The following is a 22850-nucleotide window of genomic DNA, read 5'->3' as shown; positions in this document are numbered from 1 at the left end:
AAAAGGTGAGGAACGTGATCTCCAAGATGGATATCAGTTCACATAAAGTGTGCATAATTTAAAAAAAGCTCCATATTCATTGTCTGGAAATTATAAGCAATGTCTCTGAAAATCCCCTGACACAAATAGCTGTTGTTGTTTTATTAATAAAACAGCCTAAGGATACAGAGCTGGAGCATGTCAAATATTATGACTGGACGGTTTGTTCTGTTGGACTTTCCTGGTCTAGAAACAACACTGTAATAATGAGGTCTGCTGCTTTATCGTAGCCTTTTCCTGCAGTCAAATTTCATAATTAATAAACATTTTTTCAAAAATCCGCCAAAATCCAGTGTTTCCTTTACCTTTTTCATACATAGGCAGCCGCTAAGGTAATAGGTCGATAGCGACAATTGATAACCTTTCAGACAGTTAACAAAGTGCCACATCAGAAGCATCTGTACCTTTTCAGACAGTAGATCTCTGCTCCTGCATAGAATGTTCAGTAGTTCAGTAAAAGTTGGTGATCGATGTGCTGCGTTGTTTTTCTGCTGTTTTTTTTTATGGTAAGGTAGATTGATGTGTTTTTTTTCTACTAAATGTATTGGTACGTCATTGTATTTACAAACTTCAAAGTACTTTTCTTAGGAGAGTGGTCTGCAAGCAGGCAGGCAGCTCGAGATCATTTGATTAGCTATCTCCAGAGAAAGTTGTGTGTTGGAATTTAAAAAGCTGTAGTGTATGTACCCTTTCAGACAAAACAAACATACCATAGCCGAGGCGCTTTCAAGGCGCCACATTCCATGTCTGAAAGGGGTATAGCTCAAACGGTTTTGTAATATTTCAGTCTTCTGTGTGTATATAGTTTAATATTGGGATGCAAACTCAAAACTGAATACATTCCACTCTATATCTGACATGGTACAGGTATATTCTCTTTTTAAGCCCATAACCATGTGTGTGAGGTGTATACTTTTGTTTCAAAGTAGATTTGTTTAAGACTACCAAGAAACACTGTGTGACCTTGATTTAGCCCACTGCAGTAAAAGGTTAAATAACAAATAATGTACCCAGATCTCTTAAATATATAGACAGCTAATGAACACGCTCCAAAATACCATGTTTTATACAGAGATCATCCCCCTGATTGGGTTATCAGAGTTCTTTTTTGACCGCAGAGGAAGATGTTTGGGGTTGGGGATGCTGCCATTTTTTCACTGACAGGAAAATTTAGGACTAGTAAATGCCCAGTGCACTACTTTGTGAGATTTTTTTATTACATTTCTTATTCATAAATATTTTTTGGTTTAGATTTTTCAGGGGGTGCGGTAGCACCCCTACTTCTCGCAGCTATGCTTACAGACCTTCTGTTCTACAAAGACTTATGTAAGAACCACCACGTGGTCTAAAGGGTTGTGCTACAGCTACAGTATAAAGCTCAGCAAGTTACACTAAGTAGCACACAGGAGCTTCACATGAGAAGAGTCCTATCACTTGCACTCCCATCAAGCAAGACAGCCACAGACATTCTCAATTCTGACAACCATGTCACCTCCAAGCAATACAGGTATGTTGATGTTTTCCAATGAGGGTTAAAGCGTTTTGCAGTCATACTGTATATTGCCTAATTTATTTTCATCTCATCTTTAAAACATATGACTATTCAGTTTGTAAAAAGAAATCTAAGAGTAATTTATTGTAGGCCTATTAATCCCCACAAGATCCTTTAATACAATTTCTAGTTCTGCTTTGATATCTATCTGCTGTTTTGCTTTGTAGGTCTTCAGATGTTTTGGGGTAGTAATATTGTCTGGACTTTGCCCTTGCAGACCTGAAAAAGAAGAATAAGGATCATCATTACACAGACGTGCACGGCCTGCCATGCATTGAGAAGATCGTGGCTTCTGTGGATGAGACCCCAGAGGCCATCAGCACTAATATCAGTGGAACTATCCCAGAGTGGATTAGTGGCAATTTCCTCAGAAACGGACCAGGAAAGTTTGAGATTGGTAATAATAAGTGAGTATATTTTAACAAGCTATATATGTTTGACCAGAATCAGATGAGGTGTAAATGACTATTTATGCATATATGAAATGATTTTTTTGTAGGTCTCACCAAGTCAAAGTACTACATTAACTATTTCTTCTGCTTCTCAGATTCAACCACTGGTTTGACGGAATGGCCCTCCTGCATCAGTTCAAAATCGCAGGGGGTCAAGTGACCTACAAGAGCCGCTTCCTGGGAAGTGACTGCTACACAGCTAACAGTGAGAACAGCCGCATCGTTGTGTCTGAATTCGGGACTGTGGCCATGCCAGACCCCTGCAAGAACTTCTTCCAGCGCTTTCTGTCCCGGTTCGAACTGCCACGTGAGTTTACCGTTCAAGTCTGCAGTTCAAGAGTTTGAGGTAAAAGAGCATTGAATATATGACAGAGAATTGATTTGCGTTGTACTAACCACATGAAAACTGTCTTTGGTCCACAGAAGGGTCAGATAATGACAATGTGAGCTTTGTGACGTACAAGGGTGATTACTACGTGAGCACGGAGACGAACTTCATGCACAAGGTGGACCCTGAGACACTTGAGACAAAGGAAAAGGTACGCCTTAATAAAATATTGCATCAGAGCTACTAGAGTGCAGCCTTTTCTTTTCTTTTTAAAGGCCTACACACACTACCTACAGTAGCCTTTATACACAAAGGGTTCCATTCAGTCTAAACAAATAGCCAATTGATTTGGTTGAAATATTTAATAAGAGCCCTATTGCATTATAGGATAGCATGATTGAAGGGCTATTAAGACATTTCATTGTTGTTGTTGCTCTCAACAGGTGGACTGGAGCAAATTCATCGCTGTCAATGGAGCCACTGCCCACCCCCACACAGACCCTGATGGTACAACATACAACATGGGGAATTCTTACTCTGCTAAAGGTAAGTAAGGAACCAGCCCCTGTCCATTCACTAACCACCTTCACTAAAGTCTAACATCTATTACAGATTAAGAATGACAAAACACAAACCACAAACCTGAAATCTGCCTGCAAAAAAAATGGCCAAAGCTTAGTTTTCCAAGTTCCAAATAAAACCTGTCTTTTTATCAGGTGCAATTTACAATATAATCCGTGTGCCTCCGACAAAGACAATGCCAGAAAACCCAGAGGAAACCCTGGAGGGAGCTACTGTGGTCTGTTCTATTCCCTCAATGGACAAGGCAAGACCTTCATACTACCACAGCTTTGGTGAGCAGACCACACAAAGCCTCCACAGGCTTCATAGCTAATGACACATTTAAATGTAAACAGCCTTTCATGTAAACCCTCTCACGAGTAGATGGCTCACTCACACAACCATGTTCAATGCAAAATGGTCATGTTTCATCCTTTTGCTAATCAGAATGCACAGCAATGATCTATCAATACTGATATGATCTGACTCAACTCCAAAAGAGTGCCAATTGATATACTGCTCATTTGATTTCAGCAATGTCGGAGAATTACGTGGTGTTTATTGAGCAGCCTATAAAAATGGACCTCTTGAAGATTGTTACAGGCAAGCTGAGAGGAAAGGGTATCAGCGATGGGGTCTACTGGGACCCTAAACTTGAGACCATCTTTCATTTGATTAACAAGCAAACAGGCAAGGTAAGACCTTGGTATAGAAAGCCCTGGAACTCTTGGAGTCTCTCAATTAGTTTAAAAAGTTTTGGTAAAAGACAAGCCAGGAACGAGACAACAAAGGATACTAAGCCTACAGTAAATACTTGTAAGTTACACGCTTCATTTCTGATGACTGACATCCTTTATTCTCTTCCAGCTCTACTCAGTCAAGTATCACGCCAAAGCGCTGTCCACGTTCCACCAGATCAATGCCTGGGAGGAGAATGGCTTCCTGGTTATGGACCTCTGTGCCGCAGATGATGGCAAAGCCATCAACAACTACATGATTCAGAACATGCGCAAGTCAGGAGAGGCTCTCGACGAGGTTAGTATCAGTCTAAATTGAAGGGTATAACACTTCATAACTTTAATGAATAAGCATTAATAAACTAAAAAAAGACTAATACTAACTACAAATACTTATTTCAGTATTTGTAAACATTTATCAAATTGTGTATATTTTATAAAGCATTTATAATGGCTTATTCATTAAAGCTATACAGTATACTATAGTTTTGGCAAGTTGGTTGGGACATCTACTTTGTGCATGACACAAGTCATTTTTCCAACAATTGCTTACAGATTATTTCACTTATAATTCACTGTATCACAATTCCAGTGGGTCAGAAGTTTACATACACTAAGTTGACTGTGCCTTTAAACAGCTTGGAAAATTGGCTTTAGAAGCTTCTGATTGGCTAATTGACATCAGTTGAGTCAATTGGAGGTGTACCTGTGGATGTATTTCAAGGCCTACCTTCAAACTCAGTGCCTCTTTGCTTGACATCATGGGAAAATCAAAAGAAATCAGCCAAGAACTCAGAAAAAAATTGTAGACCTCCACAAGTCTGGTTCATCCTTAGGAGCAATTTCCAAACGCCTGAAGGTACCACGTTCATCTGTACAAACAATAGTACGCAAGTATAAACACCATGTGACCACGCAGCCGTCATACCACTCAGGAAAGAGACGCGTTCTGTCTCCTAGAGATGAACGTACTTTGGTGCGAAAAGTGCAAATCAATCCCAGAACAACAGCAAAAGCCCTTGTGAAGATGCTGGAGGAAACAGGTACAAAAGTATCTATATCCACATTAAAACGAGTCCTATATCGACATAACCTGAAAGGCCACTCAGCAAGGAAGAAGCCACTGCTCCAAAACCGCCATAAAAAAGCCAGACTATGGTTTGCAACTGCACATGGGGACAATGATCGTACTTTTTGGAGAAATGTCCTCTGATCTGATGAAACAAAAATAGAACTGTTTGGCCATAATGACCATCGTTATGTTTGGAGGAAAAAGGGTGAGGCTTGCAAGCCGAAGAACACCATCCCAACCGTGAAGCACGGGGGTGGCAGCATCATGTTGTGGGGGTGCTTTGCTGCAGGAGGGACTGGTGCACTTCACAAAATAGATGGCATCACGAGGAAGGAAAATTATATGGATATATTGAAGCAACATCTCAAGACATCAGTCAGGAAGTTAAAGCTTGATCGCAAATGGGTCTTCCAAATGGACAATGACCCCAACCATACTTCCAAAGTTGTGGTAAAATGGCGTAAGGACAACAAAGTCAAGGTATTGGAGTGGGCATCACAAAGCCCTGGCCTCAATGCTATAGAAAATTTGTGGTCAGAACTGAAAAAGTGTGTGCAAGCAAGGACGCCTACAAACCTGACTCAGTTACACCAGCTCTGTCAGAAGGAATGGGCCAAAATTCACCCAACTTTATTGTGGGAAGCTTGTGGAAGGCTCCCCGAAACGTTTGACCCAAGTTAAACAATTTAAAGGCAATGCTACCAAATACTAATTGAGTGTATGTAAACTTCTGACCCACTTGGACTGTTATGAAAAAAATAAAAGCTGAAATAAATAATTCTCTCTACTATTATTCTGACATTTCACATTCTCAAAATAAAGTGGTGATCCTAACTCACCTAAGACAGGGAATCTTTACTAGGAGTAAATGTCAGGAATTGTGTAAAAAATGTATTTGGCGAAGGTGTACTGTATGTAAACTTCCGACTTCAACTATAAGTGTAACCAGCCGAAGTCACTAGGATCAGGAATCCTACGTGTGAACTGGTTGAGGTTGAAAATATATATATTTTTAATTAGGTGTACAACACTATGTGCAGAGTGTTCCCCCGGCGATTTGTCTTGCCTCTCAACGTGGACATGGAGACACCCTGTGGGCAAAATTTGAACACCCGCCCCGACAGCACTGCCACTGCCACCAAGACTGCTAAGGACAAGGTGTGTGTACAATAATCATGCACAAGTCTTCTGTTATACAGCACTGCTGAAATACAACACTCATTTTCCAATCAAGTTCATTAAACAAAAAGTTATGTGATTAGCCTCCACATTATGTGAATATTCAGCATCAGAGCCTCACTAAACACTCTGTCTGCAGGTGTTCTGTACACATGAGGATCTGCACGATGAGGAACTCCATAAGTACGGAGGTCTCGAGTTCCCACAAATCAACTATGCCAAGTACAACACCAAACCATATCGCTACTTCTACGGTTGCGGTTTCAGACATCTAGTAGGAGACACTCTCATCAAGATGGACCTCCAAGGCAAAAGAATGAAGGTTGGTTCAGTTATATTGATTCTTCCTTCCTTTTTAAAAACACTGAAGAATATCTGCATCTATTGCGATGAGTGATGTAGGCCTAGGTAATATTTGGCAGTTTGATGTTAGGAAGTTCACTGCTGACCTTCACACTACTGTGCTTTAAGGTGTGGGAGCATCCTGGACTGTACCCTTCAGAGCCTGTCTTTGTACCCTTGCCTGGCACTACAGAAGAGGATGAAGGTGTCATTATGTCTGTGGTCATCACTCCAAATAAGGTCAGTTCCCCTTTAAACACCTATGCACATTGGTAAACAATTGTTGTCTCCTAACTCCCAATGTTAGCCTCCTAACTTAATTTAAACATGTTCCCCTTCTCCAGGACAAAAGCACGTTCCTGTTGGTTTTGGATGCCAAGACATTCAAAGAGTTGGGCAGAGCTGAGGTGCCTGTGAACATTCCCTATGGTTTCCATGGGACATTCAACTCCACTATGACTCATTGAAGGCTTCTATCAGTAAAAATTTAGGAGGCCCATCAGAGTAACAACACAAACGCGTGAATTGTACTTTGTTCTCCATTTCTTGTAAAGTATATCCTTTCTGATGGTTGACTAGATAGATAGCCATCAAAGCACCTTATTGTGAAGTTTACTTTAAAGCACTGTGAAAAACTTGTTAGTTCCATGCAAACAAAGAAAATGTGTGTCCACTCCTGTTTTGTGAATATATAAAATCTCTATATAAACAACTTCTAATAAAAATATGTATTAAGAAAAGCCATGAGCAAATGTTTTATAATTTGGCTCACTCACCACCAAAAAGGTCCTAATAAATCTTTAAAAAAATACTATTAGAAAAAGTGAAATATAGGCTATGATAACACCACGCAATATTCCATATGATATACAGATGAATTAGTCCTAGTCTGAATGGAATCCATTGACTCGTGTGGTCACTCACACAACACAGTTACTTCCTAAAAGTGAGTTTCCTGATTGGTAATGGTTAGGCTATATTTTACTGTCTCAAGTAAAAAAGATAACTAATTATATACATTTTCAAAGACGAGTGCTTAACTTTGAAATTACACACACTGAAACGTCAATCTTTTAAAGCTATTTATTGTTTACAGTAGGCTACATAGGCCTAGAGCAACAGTATTCCTAATGTTTAAATACAAATAAATAGCTCATATATAAAGATATTAACCACAATGACACTCACATTGTGTTTGCCAGTGTGGGATTAAGAGTGAAGACGGTCAACATAAAAAGCATACATACAGGTAAAAAGAAAAGTACTGACATGTTACTGATTGAGATCCGTGAGGAAATATTTACAAATGTCTGTAGCACGCAGGCCTATGTAGCTAGTCTATCCCTGCAGTTTGTCAGAAATAAGAGCCAAGGTACGTCTCAAGTGTTCTTTCTTCTCTTTCAGGTGTGACGCCAAGTTTCTGGCCTCCATCAATATGTCTTCCAACTCCCTAACTTGTGAGGCATCTATTGCAGCCCTCTCACTGTAGGAAACAAAGGCACTACGTAGGATGGACATGACAGTGTGTACAGATTATGTCAAGAGAAGCATATTCACCTAATGCTTGTTTATCATAATACAAAACTGTGTGTTTATGCAGTATGCTTGCCTGGGTACTTAACGTAATATGTGATGTGGGTTAAGTACTGACATTTAAACTCCAAAATGTGTTGTGACATTACAAAGAATGGAATGAAAACCTGTTCTCAACACGTTTGTCACATTACCTTTGTTGTACCTACCTCAACACTTCAGAGTATTTGGAAAATAGCATGTTGACCTCTCTATTTGCACCTATCATTTGAAGGAAAATAAAAAGAGCAGTAATGTATATATCAATACAAGCCATTTACCAGACACCTTTATCAAAAGCAACTTAGTCATAAGCACATTATTTTTTTGTACTGGTGGGACTTGGGAATTGAACCCACTATCCTAGCGTTGCAAGCTCCATGCTCTACCACATGAGCTACATTCTATTGTTAGATACATATTTTTTCTTGTAAATGGTATCAATTGAGCCAAACATGTATAATTATTATCTATGAAACATAGAGATACAAATTATTCCAAACCAAATATGTGCATACCTGCAAGTTCAGCCTCAAACAAATCTGAAGAGTATGAAGCTGGTGTTTTACTACTGTGTGCTTTTTTCTTTTTTTCTGGAGAATTGTCACAATATGCAGATGTTTGTTCAACCTATTGCAATGAAAGAGAAAAGACAACTCAAATACTGCAACACAATCAATATGGATTTGCCTGGACTAACGTTAACTAATAAGAAACGGACATTGATATGGTTGAGTTGAGAATAGATGTAAATACGTAAGTTAGCTAGGCTATCCCAAAGGTGAATGGAATACTTGTTTTTCTAATGGCCCTGGGGAGTTTATGTACTTTTCCAGCAAATGGCATCAAAACTGCAGCATTTCCTGACCTCTTGTGTCAATTTTTGTTTTGGGCCTTTGTTGTCCATTCCCCTCCCTGTCGGTGGCATCACTCTGCCTGGCATTGGTCACTTAAACGTTTTTCACACTCACTGCTTACTAAAAAGTTACATGTAGAGATATCTGCGGTTAGCTACAATGGCTGATGAGAGACTGCATTTTAACACCGTGTAACATGCTAACGTTAGCTAATGTTTCTTCGCCTGTCTAACTGAAAAATTGCAGCTAGCGAACAACAAGCTATCAGCTGCAGAAACAGCGCAGCTGACCTCAACTAACAAACCCTGCTATCTGCGTTAGTTAGCTAGAATGTTTTGCTTAAACACATCCTTAATTCATTTCAAGGTAATTTACAAAAATGCGTTATGTAAAATTGAGCAGCTAGCAACCTAAAACATTAGAAAAGTAGACGTACTTTTGCGTATCCGTTTGGTTTGCCAAATTCGAATTCCGATTGTTTTGCGCGAGCCAATCCGAAAGTTTCATAACATTTTACGAACCTACTGTTCCAAGTATTATTATTTTATAAATCCCTCAAACTTGTGAAACTTAAAAAGTTGGAAAAAATATTAAAGTCATGTCTCTGAATGTCTGTTAAAAAATCACGTCCTGAATTATTATTTTTGGGGGGGTTCGCCTGGTGTTTTATTATTTTATTATTTTCATTGTATTCACAGGAATGTCCCTGTATTGATGTGTAATATTGTTATTATTGTTGATTAATTAAAAAAAAAAACACTAAAATACAAAAATAAAATACAAAAAAGGACTATTATGATATACCGCTACCTACTGTCTAGACAGTGAAGAATATTACAGACAAATCCTAAATCCTGTACCCCAAAATATTAAAGTATCTTAATGACAGTGTCTGATTATGCAATGAACCTCTGGTACTTTATATACAGTAAGTACTGAATTGGTTGATGTTTATACTTGTGCGTTTTCAGTCCATGTGCTGCCTGGCTGTCTTGTCTATAATAAAGGCAGTTTTAATTCCCCCATGTTACCTGTTAATGTATTTAACTATGTCTGTATTTGAAGATAAGTGTGTTTATATGAGAAAATGAATTGCCTTCAAAATGTGTGTCTGCTGTATGAACACAACAACGACCGTCCTAATGGCTGTTTCCGAAAAACCTGTGCCTGGTCAGCACAATTGGTATAGAGTAGCTGCACCTCCCTTCATCCTCAATGGCACAGAACCACAGATAGAACAATGAGCTGTTGCAGACCAACCCAGCCAGAGCTAGTTATAACAATTTTTGACATAACTACTGAAGATTTCCTCCCCTTGCAAGATTTATGTGCAGGCCCCTAGGGATCTAGGGGCAGGCCTGGTTTATGTGCAGGCTTGGTTCACCAACTACTTCTCAGACAGAGTTCAGTGTGTCAAATCGGAGGGCCTGTTGTCCAGACCTTTGGCAGTCTCTATGGGGGTACCACAGGGTTCAATTCTCAGGCCGACTCTTTTCTCTGTATATATCAATGATATAGCTCTTGCTGCGGGTGATTCCTTGGTCCACCTCTTCGCAGACGACACCATTCTGTATACATCTGGCCCCTCTTTGGATACTGTGTTAACAAACTTCCAAACGAGCTTCAATGCCATACAACACTCCTTCCGTGGCCTCCAACTGCTCTTAAACGCTAGTAAAACCAAATGCATGCTCTTCAACCAATCGCTGCCCGCACCCGCCCGCCCGACTAGCATCACTCTGGACGGTTCTGACTTAGAATATGTGGACAACTACAAATACCTAGGTGTCTGGCTAGACTGTAAACTCTCCTTCCAGACTCATATTAAGCATCTCCAATCCAAAATCAAATCTAGAATCAGCTTCCAATTTAGCAACAATGCCTCCTTCACTCACACTGCCAAACATACCCTCGTAAAACTGACTATCCTACCAATCCTCGACTTCGGCGATGTCATTTACAAAATAGCCTCCAACACTCTACTCAGCAAACTGGATGCAGTCTATCACAGTGCCATCCGTTTTGTCACCACTGCGACCTGTATGCTCTCGTCGGCTGGCCCTCGCTACATATTCGTCGCCAGTCCCACTGGCTCCAGGTAATCAAGTCTATGCTAGGTAAATCTCCGCCTTATCTCAGCTTACTGGTCACCATAACAACACCCACCCATAGCACGCGCTCCAGCAGGTATATCTCACTGGTCATCCCCAAAGCCAACACCTCCTTTGGCCGCCTTTCCTTCCAGTTCTCTGCTGCCAATGACTGGAACGAATTGCAAAAATTGCTGAAGTTGGAGACTTATATCTCCCTCACTAACTTTAAGCATCAGCTATCTGAGCAACTTACCGATCGCTGCAGCTGTACACAGCCCATCTGTAAATAGCCCATCCAACTACCTACCTCATCTCCATATTGTTTTTATTAACTTTTTTGCTCTTTTTGCACGCCAGTATCTCTACTTGCACATCATCATCTGCACGTCTATCACTCCAGTGTTAATTTGCTAAACTGTAATTACTTCACTACTATGGCCTATTTATTGCCTTACCTTCTTACTCCATTTGCACACACTATATAGATTTTTCTATTGTGTTATTGACTGTACTTTTGTTTATACCATGTGTAACTCTGTGTTGTTATTTTTTGTCGCACTGCTTTGCTTTATCTTGGCCAGGTCGGAGTTGTAAATGAGAACTTGTTCTCAACTGGCCTACCTGGTTAAATAAAGGTGAAATATACTGCTCCAAAAAATAAAGGGAACACTTAAACAACACAATGTAACTCCAAGTCAATCACACTTCTGTGAAATCAAACTGTCCACTTAGGAAGCAACACTGATTGACAATAAATTTCACATGCTGTTGTGCAAATGGAATAGACAACAGGTGGAAATTATAGGCAATTAGCAAGACACCCCCAATAAACGAGTGGTTCTGCAGGTGGTGACCACAGACCACTTCTCAGTTCCTATGCTTCCTGGCTGATGTTTTGGTCACTTTTGAATGCTGGCGGTGCTTTCACTCTAGTGGTAGCATGAGACGGAGTCTACAACCCACACAAGTGGCTCAGTTAGTGCAGCTCATCCAGGATGGCACATCAATGCGAGCTGTGGCAAGAAGGTTTGCTGTGTCTGTCAGCGTAGTGTCCAGAGCATGGAGGCGCTACCAGGAGACAGGCCAGTACACCAGGAGATGTGGAGGAGGCCGTAGGAGGGCAACAACCCAGCAGCAGGACCGCTACCTCCGCCTTTGTGCAAGGAGGAGCAGGAGGAGCACTGCCAGAGCCCTGCAAAATGACCTCCAGCAGGCCACAAATGTGCATGTGTTTGCTCAAACGGTCAGAAACAGACTCCATGAGGGTGGTATGAGGGCCCGACGTCCACAGGTGGGGGTTGTGCTTACAGCCCAACACCATGCAGGACGTTTGGCATTTGCCAGAGAACACCAAGATTGGCAAATTCGCCACTGGCGCCCTGTGCTCTTCACAGATGAAAGCAGGTTCACACTGAGCACATGTGACAGACGTGACAGAGTCTGGAGACGCCGTGGAGAACGTTTCTGCTGCCTGCAACATCCTCCAGCATGACCGGTTTGGCGGTGGGTCAGTCATGGTGTGGGGTGGCATTTCTTTGGGGGGCCGCACAGCCCTCCATGTGCTCGCCAGAGGTAGCCTGACTGCCATTAGGTACCGAGATGAGATCCTCAGACCCCTTGTGAGACCATATGCTGGTGCGGTTGGCCCTGGGTTCCTCCTAATGCAAGACAATGCTAGACCTCATGTGGCTGGAGTGTGTCAGCAGTTCCTGCAAGAGGAAGGCATTGATGCTATGGACTGGCCCGCCCGTTCCCCAGACCTGAATCCAATTGAGCACATCTGGGACATCATGTCTCGCTCCATCCACCAATGCCACGTTGCACCACAGACTGTCCAGGAGTTGGCACATGCTTTAGTCCAGGTCTGGGAGGAGATCCCTCAGGAGACCATCCGCCACCTCATCAGGAGCATGCCCAGGCGTTGTAGGGAGGTCATACAGGCACGTGGAGGCCACACACACTACTGAGCCTCATTTTGACTTGTTTTAAGGACATTACATCAAAGTTGGATCAGCCTGTAGTGTGGTTTTCCACTTTAATTTTGAGTGTGACTCCAAATCCAGACCTCCATGGGTTGATAAATTGGATTTCCATTGATTATTTTTGTGATTTTGTTGTCAGCACATTCAACTATGTAAAGAAAAAAGTATTTAATAAGATTATTTCATTCATTCAGATCTAGGATATGTTATTTTAGTGTTCCCTTTATTTTTTTGAGCAGTGTATATATTTTTTCCCATGGCAACATCTATGTTCCTTTCCACACCTCTCTGCCTGTGGGGAAATAATGAGCAATGTGCAGTAGAACAATCTGTATGTGTAAGGATCTAATTGTGAGTAAATTATTGCAAGCGGCTATGTCACGACTTCTGTCGAAGTCGATGCCCCTCCTTGTTCGAGTGGTGCTCGGCAGTCGACGTCACCGGTCTTCTAGCCATCATTGATCAGTTTTTCATTTTCCATTGGTTTTGTCTTGTCTTCCATCACACCTGTTTCCAATCCCATTAATTACATGTGTATTTAACCCTCTGTTTCCCCTCATATCCTTGTCGGTGATTGTTTGTTATGTATGTGTGGATTATGTATCGGTGTGCGACGGGTTATTTTTTACCCGGGTTATTTTGTACATTTGTTTTTGTAATAAATACTCCAGTTTAACCACTTTGGTTTCTTCTGCGCCTGACTTCCCTGCCACCTACATACACGTCTATGACAGGCTAATCTTTTTTCAAGTCAAAAATCTCACACAGATATTACTGGTCACCACAAGATCAATTCAGATTATTCCAAAGGTGTACCTATAACCAACTCACTCCCGTTTTTATAATAATTACCCATGTGTAGCCTGTTGTCTCTAAGACACCTTTATTTCACAATCTATTGTGCCAGTGTATCACCAAATCAATGAAGAAACACAATGCAAAAGCCCCCATATCCACTTTACATCATATAAAATCGTGTTTTTAATGTACTCAAATCAAATTTTATTTGAACACATGCGCTGAGTACTACAGGTGTAGACCTTACAGTGAAATGCTTACTTACAAGCCCTTAACCAACAATGCAGTTTTAAGAAAATACCTTAAAAAAGTAAGCAAATCGTGTTGTTAATGTCCTCGGTTGGAGACAACTATCATGTTAACTCTACATGTGATATAAGCGCAGGTTGTGTTTTTGTGCATTTGCATTTGCAGTACAGTAGGTTAAGTTGTGTGATTTGTCATGTCTGCCTATTGTCCAGTGGTAGGAGTGAGACCTAAGATACTTGTTTGTGTGAACATAGATGCTCTATTCCATTCTGATCTATTCTATTCCCCTTGTAGATAATGACGATAATGGTGAATCAAATACAAGGAAAAGCTTTGCTTTCTGGGGACATGATAATCTAAGCCACTGTTTTAAGGCTATGCGGTTTTAAAGCATTTTGCCCATAAACTATTTGCCCATAAACTAAATAAATAAGACAGTTGTGAATTGAATGCAATTTCCCATGTTCTTTGCTTAGCTTATATTTGTTGACAATTTTAAACACAAAACACCACACATGTGGACATAGTACAATGCCATTAAAAGCATAGAGGATAACACAAAAAAGTGTAAAACGTATTTCCATTCTGGTTGTCTTGAAAATACATAAAAACAAAAAATATACACAAGATTATAACATGAAAACAAATTGAATCTCAAATACATCTCATCAATAGGGAGGAAACCGTATAAGGAATATGTCACGTCCTGACCAGTATAAGGGTTATTTGTTATTGTAGTTTGGTCAGGACGTGGCAGAGGGTATTTTGTTTGTGGTTCGGGGTGGTGATTTATGTAGTAGGGTGTTTGATTTATTATTTCCGGGTTTTGGTCTATGTTCTATGTTTTTGGTCTTTTCTATGTTCTTTCTGGTTTGTGGTATTTCTATGTGTAGGTTGATGGGGGGTTGGGCTCTGAATTGGAGGCAGGTGCTTTCTCGTTGCCTCTGATTGAGAGTCCTATATATGGGTAATTGTTTGGTGTAGTGTTGTGGGAGATTGTTTCGCCTGACGTGTTGTTTGTGAGTGTGTTGTTATTTTGGTGTTCTCGTTATTTAAAAATAAATACAAAATGAGCATCCACATTCCTGCTGAGTTTTGGTCCTCAATACCCGACGACAACCGTTACAGAATAAAATAGATGACCAAGTAACGTTAGTTGAAACAGTTACACTTTCTTTAACCTCTACAAGATCGGTGTCCCCCACCCGCAGGACGGTTGAGCTAACGTGCGCTAATGTAATTAGCATTAGGTTGTAAGTAAGAAACATTTCCCAGGACATAGACATACCTGATATGGGCAGAAAGCTTAGGTTCTTGTTAATCTAACTGCACTGTCTGATTTACAGTAACTATTACAGTGAAATAATACCATGCTGTTGTTTGAGGAGAGTGCACAGTTATGAGCTTGAAAATGTATCAATAAACCAATTAGGCACATTTGGGCAGACTAACAGCATTTTGAAAAGAAATGCAATGGTTCATTGGATCAGTCAACAAAAAAAATGCACATACACAGATGCCATCTGGTGGCCAGAATCTAAATTGCGCCTAGAGTCCTAAACCATATTAGCCTTTCTTACATTTTAAAGATGATGTATTATCTTTTATCAGATCTAATGTGTTATTCTCCTACATTAATTTCAATTTCCCACAAACTACAAAGTGTTTCCTTTAAAATGGTATCAAGAATATGCATATACTTGCTTCAGGTCCTGAGCTGCAGGCAGTTAGATTTGGGTATATCATTTTAGGCAAAAATTGAAAAATGGGTCAGATCCTTTAAAGCTTCATACAAACATGGTCTCTTTTCTGTTTTCTTGAGTAAGGCAGCTCCCAAATGCAGGTGTTTCAGCCTAGCTCTGCTTTCTGTGGTGGTGGGGCAAGCCAGCAGAAAATATGGAGCGTTGCGCCGTGATTGGCTCAGTGTTCTGCCACTCATGGAGACACTACTTCACTGCCAATACTAATGGTAGACCTCGAAAATTCTAGCCCCTTGGGTGCTGCCATAGAGTTACATTAGAAGTGGCCATCCAAGAAGGCTCAAAGTCATTGGACACAGATAAAAGTATGTCAAATCATGTTATATCTACAGTGGCTTTGATTGGACTGATCATGTCAACATTATACTTTCAAAATCTTAGCTAGCGGTCATCATCATAAATCAAGTCAACAATCTACTGGCAAATCCTTTTTAATCATTGTCATATGAAGAGAAATAATGAAGAGAAATTATAGATAAAATGTATCGGTGCTCATTGGCCATTGGACATAAACATTACATAAATTGGAAATCGCAAATTCAACAATGAGGGGTTTGGAAGGAATCAGTGGCTAACTGCAAGCATTGAAAATCAATCATTAGCCTGCTTTTCAGTGGAGTGGCTGTGGCTGTGTGTTCCCAAGTCTAAGATTAAGGGTCTCTTTTCCTAATTTAAAAATAGAAACATTCAACATTGGCCATGCTGTCAATTAAGCATGATAGTGACGCGCTCAAAATTGTTAACTCTGAACTGCAAAATCTGACTTTAGTGAGTTCAAGACAACTGGGAACTCTGGAAAAACGAGCTACGACTGGGAAAATACATTTTGAACTTTCAAAACTGCCATGCTACAGAGGTCTGTCTCCATGCTGCACGTCAATTCCTGTTGAACGTGGAATGAGGAAGAGCTCGGTTTTGTTTGCTTGAAAAGTTTGTTCTTTGAAAGTGTATTGGAAAGTTCTTGGTAGCTAGCTAGCTTCTTAATTTGGATCCTGCAACGCAGGTGGCATCAGTTGCTAGGACTGCTTGTCTCTTTCCAGTGATCCTGCCGACCAAGAATGGGTCTGAGGAGCTATTTAGCATCACAGCTATTTAGCATCTTGAACGCAGCCAGCGACACGGTTAGCCATTGTGGCTGGGACCGCAAATTGTCCTGGGTTTGTGGCTGTCTAGATCCCTGCTGTTTGTTGTTTTCAATTTTCCCTGTGACCTGCCCTGTCTGGAACTGCGAGGAGTAACAGCCTAACCTACGTTGCTAACTACCATGACAAAGACCAAAGCCGGCGGGTGTACCGTTGAGGACAGTGGTGTCTCTTTATCACACGTGAAGGATCTTTTAAACAAACAGAAAGAGACCTACAAGCAGTTGTTACAACAACAAGAAAAGTGTTTTGTTCAAATACTCGTGGACTCTACTAATAAAAGAATGGACGACCTGACCAGAGAGGTCCAGGACCTGAAGATCAGTTTGCAGTTTTCCCAGGGTCAGCTCGATGAGTTGAAACAGGAGAACGGCAAGATGACAGCAATCTGTAAGTCATTGAGAGAGGACATCAGTTCTGTGTGTGAATCTATGATAACAATGACAGATAAATCAGACTATCTAGAGGGACAATCAAAGCGGAACAACATGGCTGTGGACAGAACTGCAGAATCTCCACATGAGACCTGGAAAAAGTCTGAGGACAAAGTGAGGGAAATGATCTCTGAGAAATTGAAGATGAACCACAGGAAGACTGAGGTGGAGAGCGCCCACATGAATGGAAAACCCACCGCCGGCCCAGGTAATAGGCTCAGGTCGATAGTGGTCAAGTTCCTGAGGTTCAAGGGCAAGGTAGTTGTTCTGGAAAGAGCCAAGAACTTGAGAGGAACGTATATCTTCCTCAACGAGGCCTATCCTGAAGCTGTACGCCAGAAGAGGAAAGAACTGATCCCAGCCATGAAAGCTGCCAGAGCGCGTGGGGACATTGCTTACATCCGCTATGACACGCTCATTGTCCACCCTCCCTCCCAGAAGCCTGGAAGGGATAAGAGAGCCAAGCCTATGGGTTCGTAGCTTTAACCCCGCAGCACACACACACACACACATTGATTAATGGACTGCTGAATGTATATATATTTTTTTTATCTTGCTTTGTTTGCTCTTTTCAGTATTATGTCTATCTCTGATAAGCTACCCAGGAAAGGGCTGAAAGTTGCCCATATTAATATATGTAGCCATAGAAATAATGTTCATGAAATCAATAACTTGCTAACATCAGATAACATTCAGATATTAGACATTTCTGAGACTCAGTTAGATAATTCATTTGATGATACATCAGTAGCAATACAAGGATATAACATCTATAGATGATACCTAAATGCTTATGGGGGAGGTGTTGCTGTATATATTCAGAGTCATATCCCTGTCATGCTTAGAGAAGATCTTATGTCAAGTGTTGTGGTTGCAGGTTCACTTGGCACATCTAAAGCCTTTTCTTTTGGGGTGTAGCTATAGGCCACCAGGTGCTAACAGTCCGTATCTAAATAATATATGTGAAATGCTTGATAGTGTATGTGATATAAACAGAGAGATCTACTTTCTTGGGGATCTGAATATTGACTGGTTTTCATCAAGCTGTCCGCTCAAGAGGAAGCTTCTTACTATAGCCAGTGCCTGTAATCTGGTTCAGGTTATTAATCAACCTACCAGGGTGTTTACAAACACTACAGGAACAAGATCATCCACATGTTTCGATCACATTTTTACTAATGCTGTAGAACTTTGTTCTAAAGCTGTATCTGTACCCATTGGATGCAGTGATCACTATATCCAGGAAAGCCAAAGTTCCAACAGCTGGACCTAAAATAGTGTATAAGAAATCATACATTATTTTTTCTGTGACTCTTATGTGGATGATGTTAAAAATATTTGTTGGTAGGATGTGATTAATGAGCAGCATCCAGACGCTGCACTTGATGAATTTATGAAATTTCTTCTTCCAATTATTGATAAACATGCAACTGTTAATAAGAAACTGACTGTTAGAACTGTTATGGCTCCATGGATTGATGAGGAATTGTAAAACTGTATGGTTGAAAGAGATGGGGCAAAAGGAGTGGCTAATAAGTCTGGCTGCACATCTGACTGGCTTACTTACTGCAAATTGAGAAATTATGTGACTAAACTCAACAAAAAAGAAGAAGAAACTTTATTATGAAGCCAAAATCAATGATCTAAAGAATGATGGAAAAAAAACTTCGGAGCACTTTAAATGATATTATGGGCATAAAGACAAATTCAACTCTGTCTTTCATCGAATCAGATGGCTTATTCATCACAAAACCATTTGATGTTGCCAATTATTTTAATGATTATTTCATTGGCAAAGTGGGCAAACTTAGGCAGGAAATGCCAAAGCATGTGTGTCCATGTATGCTGATGATTCAACCATATTTGCATCAGCAACCACAGCTAATGAAGTCACTGAAACCCTTAACAAAGAGTTGCAGTCTGTTTTGGAATGGGTGACCAGTAATAAACTAGTCCTGAACATCTCTAAAACTAAGAGCATTGTATTTGGTTCAAATCATTCCTGAAGTGCTAGACCTCAGCTGAATCTGGTAATGAATGGTGTGGCTGTTGAACAAGTTGAGGAGACTAAATTACTTGGAGTTACCTTAGATTCTAAACTGTCATGGTCAAAACATATAGATTCAATGGTTGTAAAGATGGGGAGAAGTCTAGCCGCAATTAAGAGATGCTCTGCTTTTTTGACACCACACTTCAAAAAGCAAGTTCCGCAGGCTCTAGATTTGTATAATCTTGATTATTGTCCTGTCGTGTGGTCCAGTGCTGCAAGGAAAGACATAGTTAAGCTGCAGCTGGCCTAGAACAGAGCAGCACATTTTGCTCTTAATTGTAATCAGAGGGATGATATAAATACTATGCATGCCAGTCTCCCTTGGCTAAGAGTTGAGGAGAGACTGACTGTATCACTTCTTCTTTTTATAAGAAACATTAATGTGTTGAAAATGAATTGTTTGCATAGTCAACTTACACACAGCTCTGACACACACATTTATCCTACCAGATATGCCACCAGGGGTCTTTTCACAGTCCCCAAATCCAGAACAAATTCAAGAAAGCGTACAGTATTATATAGAGCCCTTATTGCATGGAACTTCCTTCCATCTCATATTGCTCAAATAAACAGCAAACCTGGTTTCAAATAACAGATAAAGCAACACCTCGCAGCTCAACGCCTCTCCCCTATTTGACCCAGATAGTTTGTGTGTGCATTGACATGTAGGCTACGTGTGCCTTTTAAAAAATGAATGTAGTTCTGTCCTTGAGCTGTTCTTGTCTATTGATGTTCTGTATTATGTAATTCAGTATTACGTTTCATGTTTTGTGTGGACCCCAGGAAGAGTAGCTGCTGCTTTTGCAACAGCTAATGGGGATCCCAATAAAATACCAAAAATACCAAATCCAACTCGGAATTGTACATCGGGAACTCTGGCCTCTTTCTTGAGCTATGACCTGAAGATCATTGACGTCATCATGATTTAACCTTTTTTTCTGAGTTCCCAGTTGTCTTGAAAGCACCATAAATCCAGAGAATGCCAGACTTTGATGACAAAGTATGATGACAAAATTTGCCCATGAAGGACCGCCGCGCCACCTTCCTATTCAAGTGAGCACAGCACAACAAGGTGAGTCCAAAAATGTCTTATATGCTGCTGCATAAATTACGTAATATGCCAGGGAGATATGTATACTGTAGCTAAGAAAGTAATACTAAGTGTATGTTGTGTAGTAAGCTGTTAGTAGCCTATGTGCCTCACCCTAATAATTTGATATATTTTCACCTCTTAATTTAGCCTTCTGTTCTGACTTGGTGGTGCACATGTAGCTATAACCTGTTTTGGAGAAATCATAGAATATTGCAAGAGCGTTCATTGTCTGCTTAAATGCTCCTTTATTTATCTTACGGTTCTGACTTTGTGTACAGGGAGAACACTATAAGAACCGCACATGTTCTGAATTCTGTCGCTGTACATTTCAAAAGTGCTAAAACAAATAGTTATATTGACTACGTCCATCCTAGCTCGCTCATTAATGTCTTAATCGAAATTGCCTTTTATCCGCTCGTCGTCCCCTTATGCCATAGTTTGTACATCTCAATTGTCAGTTGAAACCACATTTGTTTAAGCAAGTCAGCCATATCAGCTAAGGCAGTAAATGAGGCTGAATTAACTGTTTCACTGCCAGACAAGGCTCTGTCTGATAGCCAGTTGTAGCAGTGGTATAGTGCAATTAATGTATTGTTTAATGTGGTGTAGTGACTTTGCTGGCATGCATCCCACATATTTTTCATAATTTATATATACAGAATTGGTTGTATATCATGTTGGATATTTTTTAAGTACATCCACTCATTCAAGATACAAAAAAGTCGCTAACAATGGGCAAATTAATTTTCCTTTGCTTGGTGTCCGGTGTGAGCGGAGTTAATCATTATTTATACATTCCATTGGTCCTTAACAAAAATCTCCACCAACCCGAGGCTCCGGGCCATGCAAAACGAGCTCGACCAATGCCACTAGCAGAATTTGCTTAGGGAGGTGGGTGATGGGGGACGTGCCTCCTACGCTTACTCCAATCGCCACTCGAATGAGCTCTTCTCGTTACCTAAACGAAACATACACAAACATGGCGACAAGACAGACAGTCAAGATGCTGTCTCCTCTTAGGTTTACAATATATTTGTTATTTTTCTTTTCTCCCGGGACATTTTCTTCCACCCTTCGTCTGCATCGAGACCAGCGTTTCTTGCTACCGCAGGACAGGGGGTTTTCTACGGTTAACGCAAAGGAAGAATTTATCCATGGAATAGGCGCGGATGCGAAGCGACGAGCTGCACGTAGTGCAAGGGAAGACATAGCTCCGGGCATGTATCAGCATCGCAATCGGCGGAGTGCAGTCGAACCACCCGTGCCAAAGGTGTATGGACAGGTAATGCATTACTTCTCCAGTAGTAACTACAATTCTACTGAAAGCAGGTCTCACGTCACAATCGGAAGGCTATCCTAAGTTAGCTACAGTAGCTAGTTAGGTTTAGCAACTAGCTAGTTTAGTAACGGACCTCAGCAGCCTATATGGCTTTCTCATTTCATGCGCGACCCTTGCCGAGGAGAGGTGAAGAGCAAATAACCAAAGCCAGGCTGTCGAAGTCAGTCTAGCTTATTGCCAAGTGTGTGATTATCAGTACCACTGTACCTAGGTAGCTACTAGACTTTTTTAGAACAGACTGTCCCCTTTCAGCACACGATGCCATGGCGGGCTCTTTCTTCCCAATGTAAGGCTTGAGCTACCACAGAATGCTCTGGCATAACCTATTCAATTACGCCACTCTATCTAGTAAACAAACCCTCCGTTTTAAAGTCTACCTACAGACCGGCACGCATGTATTGCACAAGGTCTTTGAATTATCTTCTTGACCAACCCAATACAGTATTTTATTTTATCTGACCAGTTTTTCTGAAACCTGGTGATCATAGCATATCATCACAATCACACAGTTTTGTCTGGAAAATCCAAATTACAGTATACATAAACTTAGCAGTAACACACCATCATAGCTGGGTGACAGACATCAACAACAACATCATTCTAATTAGCCAAGACTGACACAATAGTCTTCCCAATGTGGAGATGCATGCCTTATTGGAGGGTGCAAATGTTGTGAAGAGCCAATAGTGGCACTCTTTGCATATTTGATTTTTGTTATGGTTGATTTTTGTAAGACGTTGAAGCCTCTTTGCTGAGTATCTCTATAATGTGATTTCTTATTTATCACGGTAGTCTGCTCTTCGGTATTCCCTGCATTCCACACATCCTCAAATTGGATCAGAAATGGTTGCTTATGTGATCAGTTTTGGATATAATATTTAGCCACTTTGGAATTCCTCTGCTGGTCAGATGTTGTGTTTTGTTCTGGAGGGTGTTCATTGAATCAGATGTGTATTTAGGTTAACTGTAGGCAAGATGATGTCTTCTTGGAATGAGAGTAAGCTGTTGTTTAGCCCCCCCCCCCCCTTCAGAAATATCCCCAAAAAGCACACTGTTTCTTCCACCGAACAGTAAATAAACACTGACAGTGTCTCCCCACACACCCATTTCCCTAACTATGAAAGCCAATTTGTTTCTTCAGGGATTAAATGGCTTTTTTCATTAGATAGGGCACCCATGGGATTCAGCCTAGAAGTTTCTAAAGGTGCTGCAGCGAAAA

At 40.7% G+C, this 22850-nt stretch overlaps 2 protein-coding genes and 2 long non-coding RNA genes across 4 annotated transcripts in view; 2 read left to right on the top strand and 2 right to left on the bottom strand.

The window, feature by feature from the left end:
* Nucleotides 1–1399: 1399 nt before the first annotated feature.
* Nucleotides 1400–6860, top strand: bco2a (beta-carotene oxygenase 2a). Its single transcript, NM_001279077.1, is given in 12 exon segments — nt 1400–1546; nt 1809–1998; nt 2139–2350; nt 2467–2582; nt 2815–2917; nt 3088–3225; nt 3467–3627; nt 3800–3967; nt 5762–5899; nt 6060–6242; nt 6392–6502; nt 6607–6860. Coding segments are annotated over 12 exon segments (1665 nt in total). The 5' UTR covers nt 1400–1524; the 3' UTR covers nt 6730–6860.
* Nucleotides 6861–7653: 793 nt separating this feature from the next.
* Nucleotides 7654–8376, bottom strand: LOC123723995 (uncharacterized). Its single transcript, XR_006760986.1, has 3 exons — nt 8353–8376; nt 7990–8056; nt 7654–7745 (listed from the first exon to the last, which is right to left on the bottom strand). It is a non-coding gene; the product is annotated as an uncharacterized lncRNA (long non-coding RNA).
* Nucleotides 8377–8428: 52 nt separating this feature from the next.
* LOC106580953 (uncharacterized) lies at nt 8429–9209 on the bottom strand. The gene is made up of 3 exons (XR_001323004.2): nt 9128–9209; nt 8703–8811; nt 8429–8464 (listed from the first exon to the last, which is right to left on the bottom strand). It is a non-coding gene; the product is annotated as an uncharacterized lncRNA (long non-coding RNA).
* An 11043-nt stretch (nt 9210–20252) lies between these two features.
* LOC106580924 (sortilin-related receptor) overlaps nt 20253–22850 on the top strand; it is a 91560-nt gene continuing 88962 nt past the window's right edge. Inside the window, 2 exon segments of the mRNA XM_045703672.1 lie at nt 20253–20271; nt 21386–21574. Coding sequence (XP_045559628.1) covers nt 21512–21574 — 63 coding nt within the window. The 5' untranslated portion in view covers nt 20253–20271; nt 21386–21511.

Source organism: Salmo salar, chromosome ssa20, assembly GCF_905237065.1.
Source record: "Salmo salar chromosome ssa20, Ssal_v3.1, whole genome shotgun sequence".
In the NCBI taxonomy this organism is placed as follows: Eukaryota; Metazoa; Chordata; class Actinopteri; order Salmoniformes; family Salmonidae; genus Salmo; species Salmo salar.
This window is presented reverse-complemented; position numbering and strand designations above follow the sequence as displayed.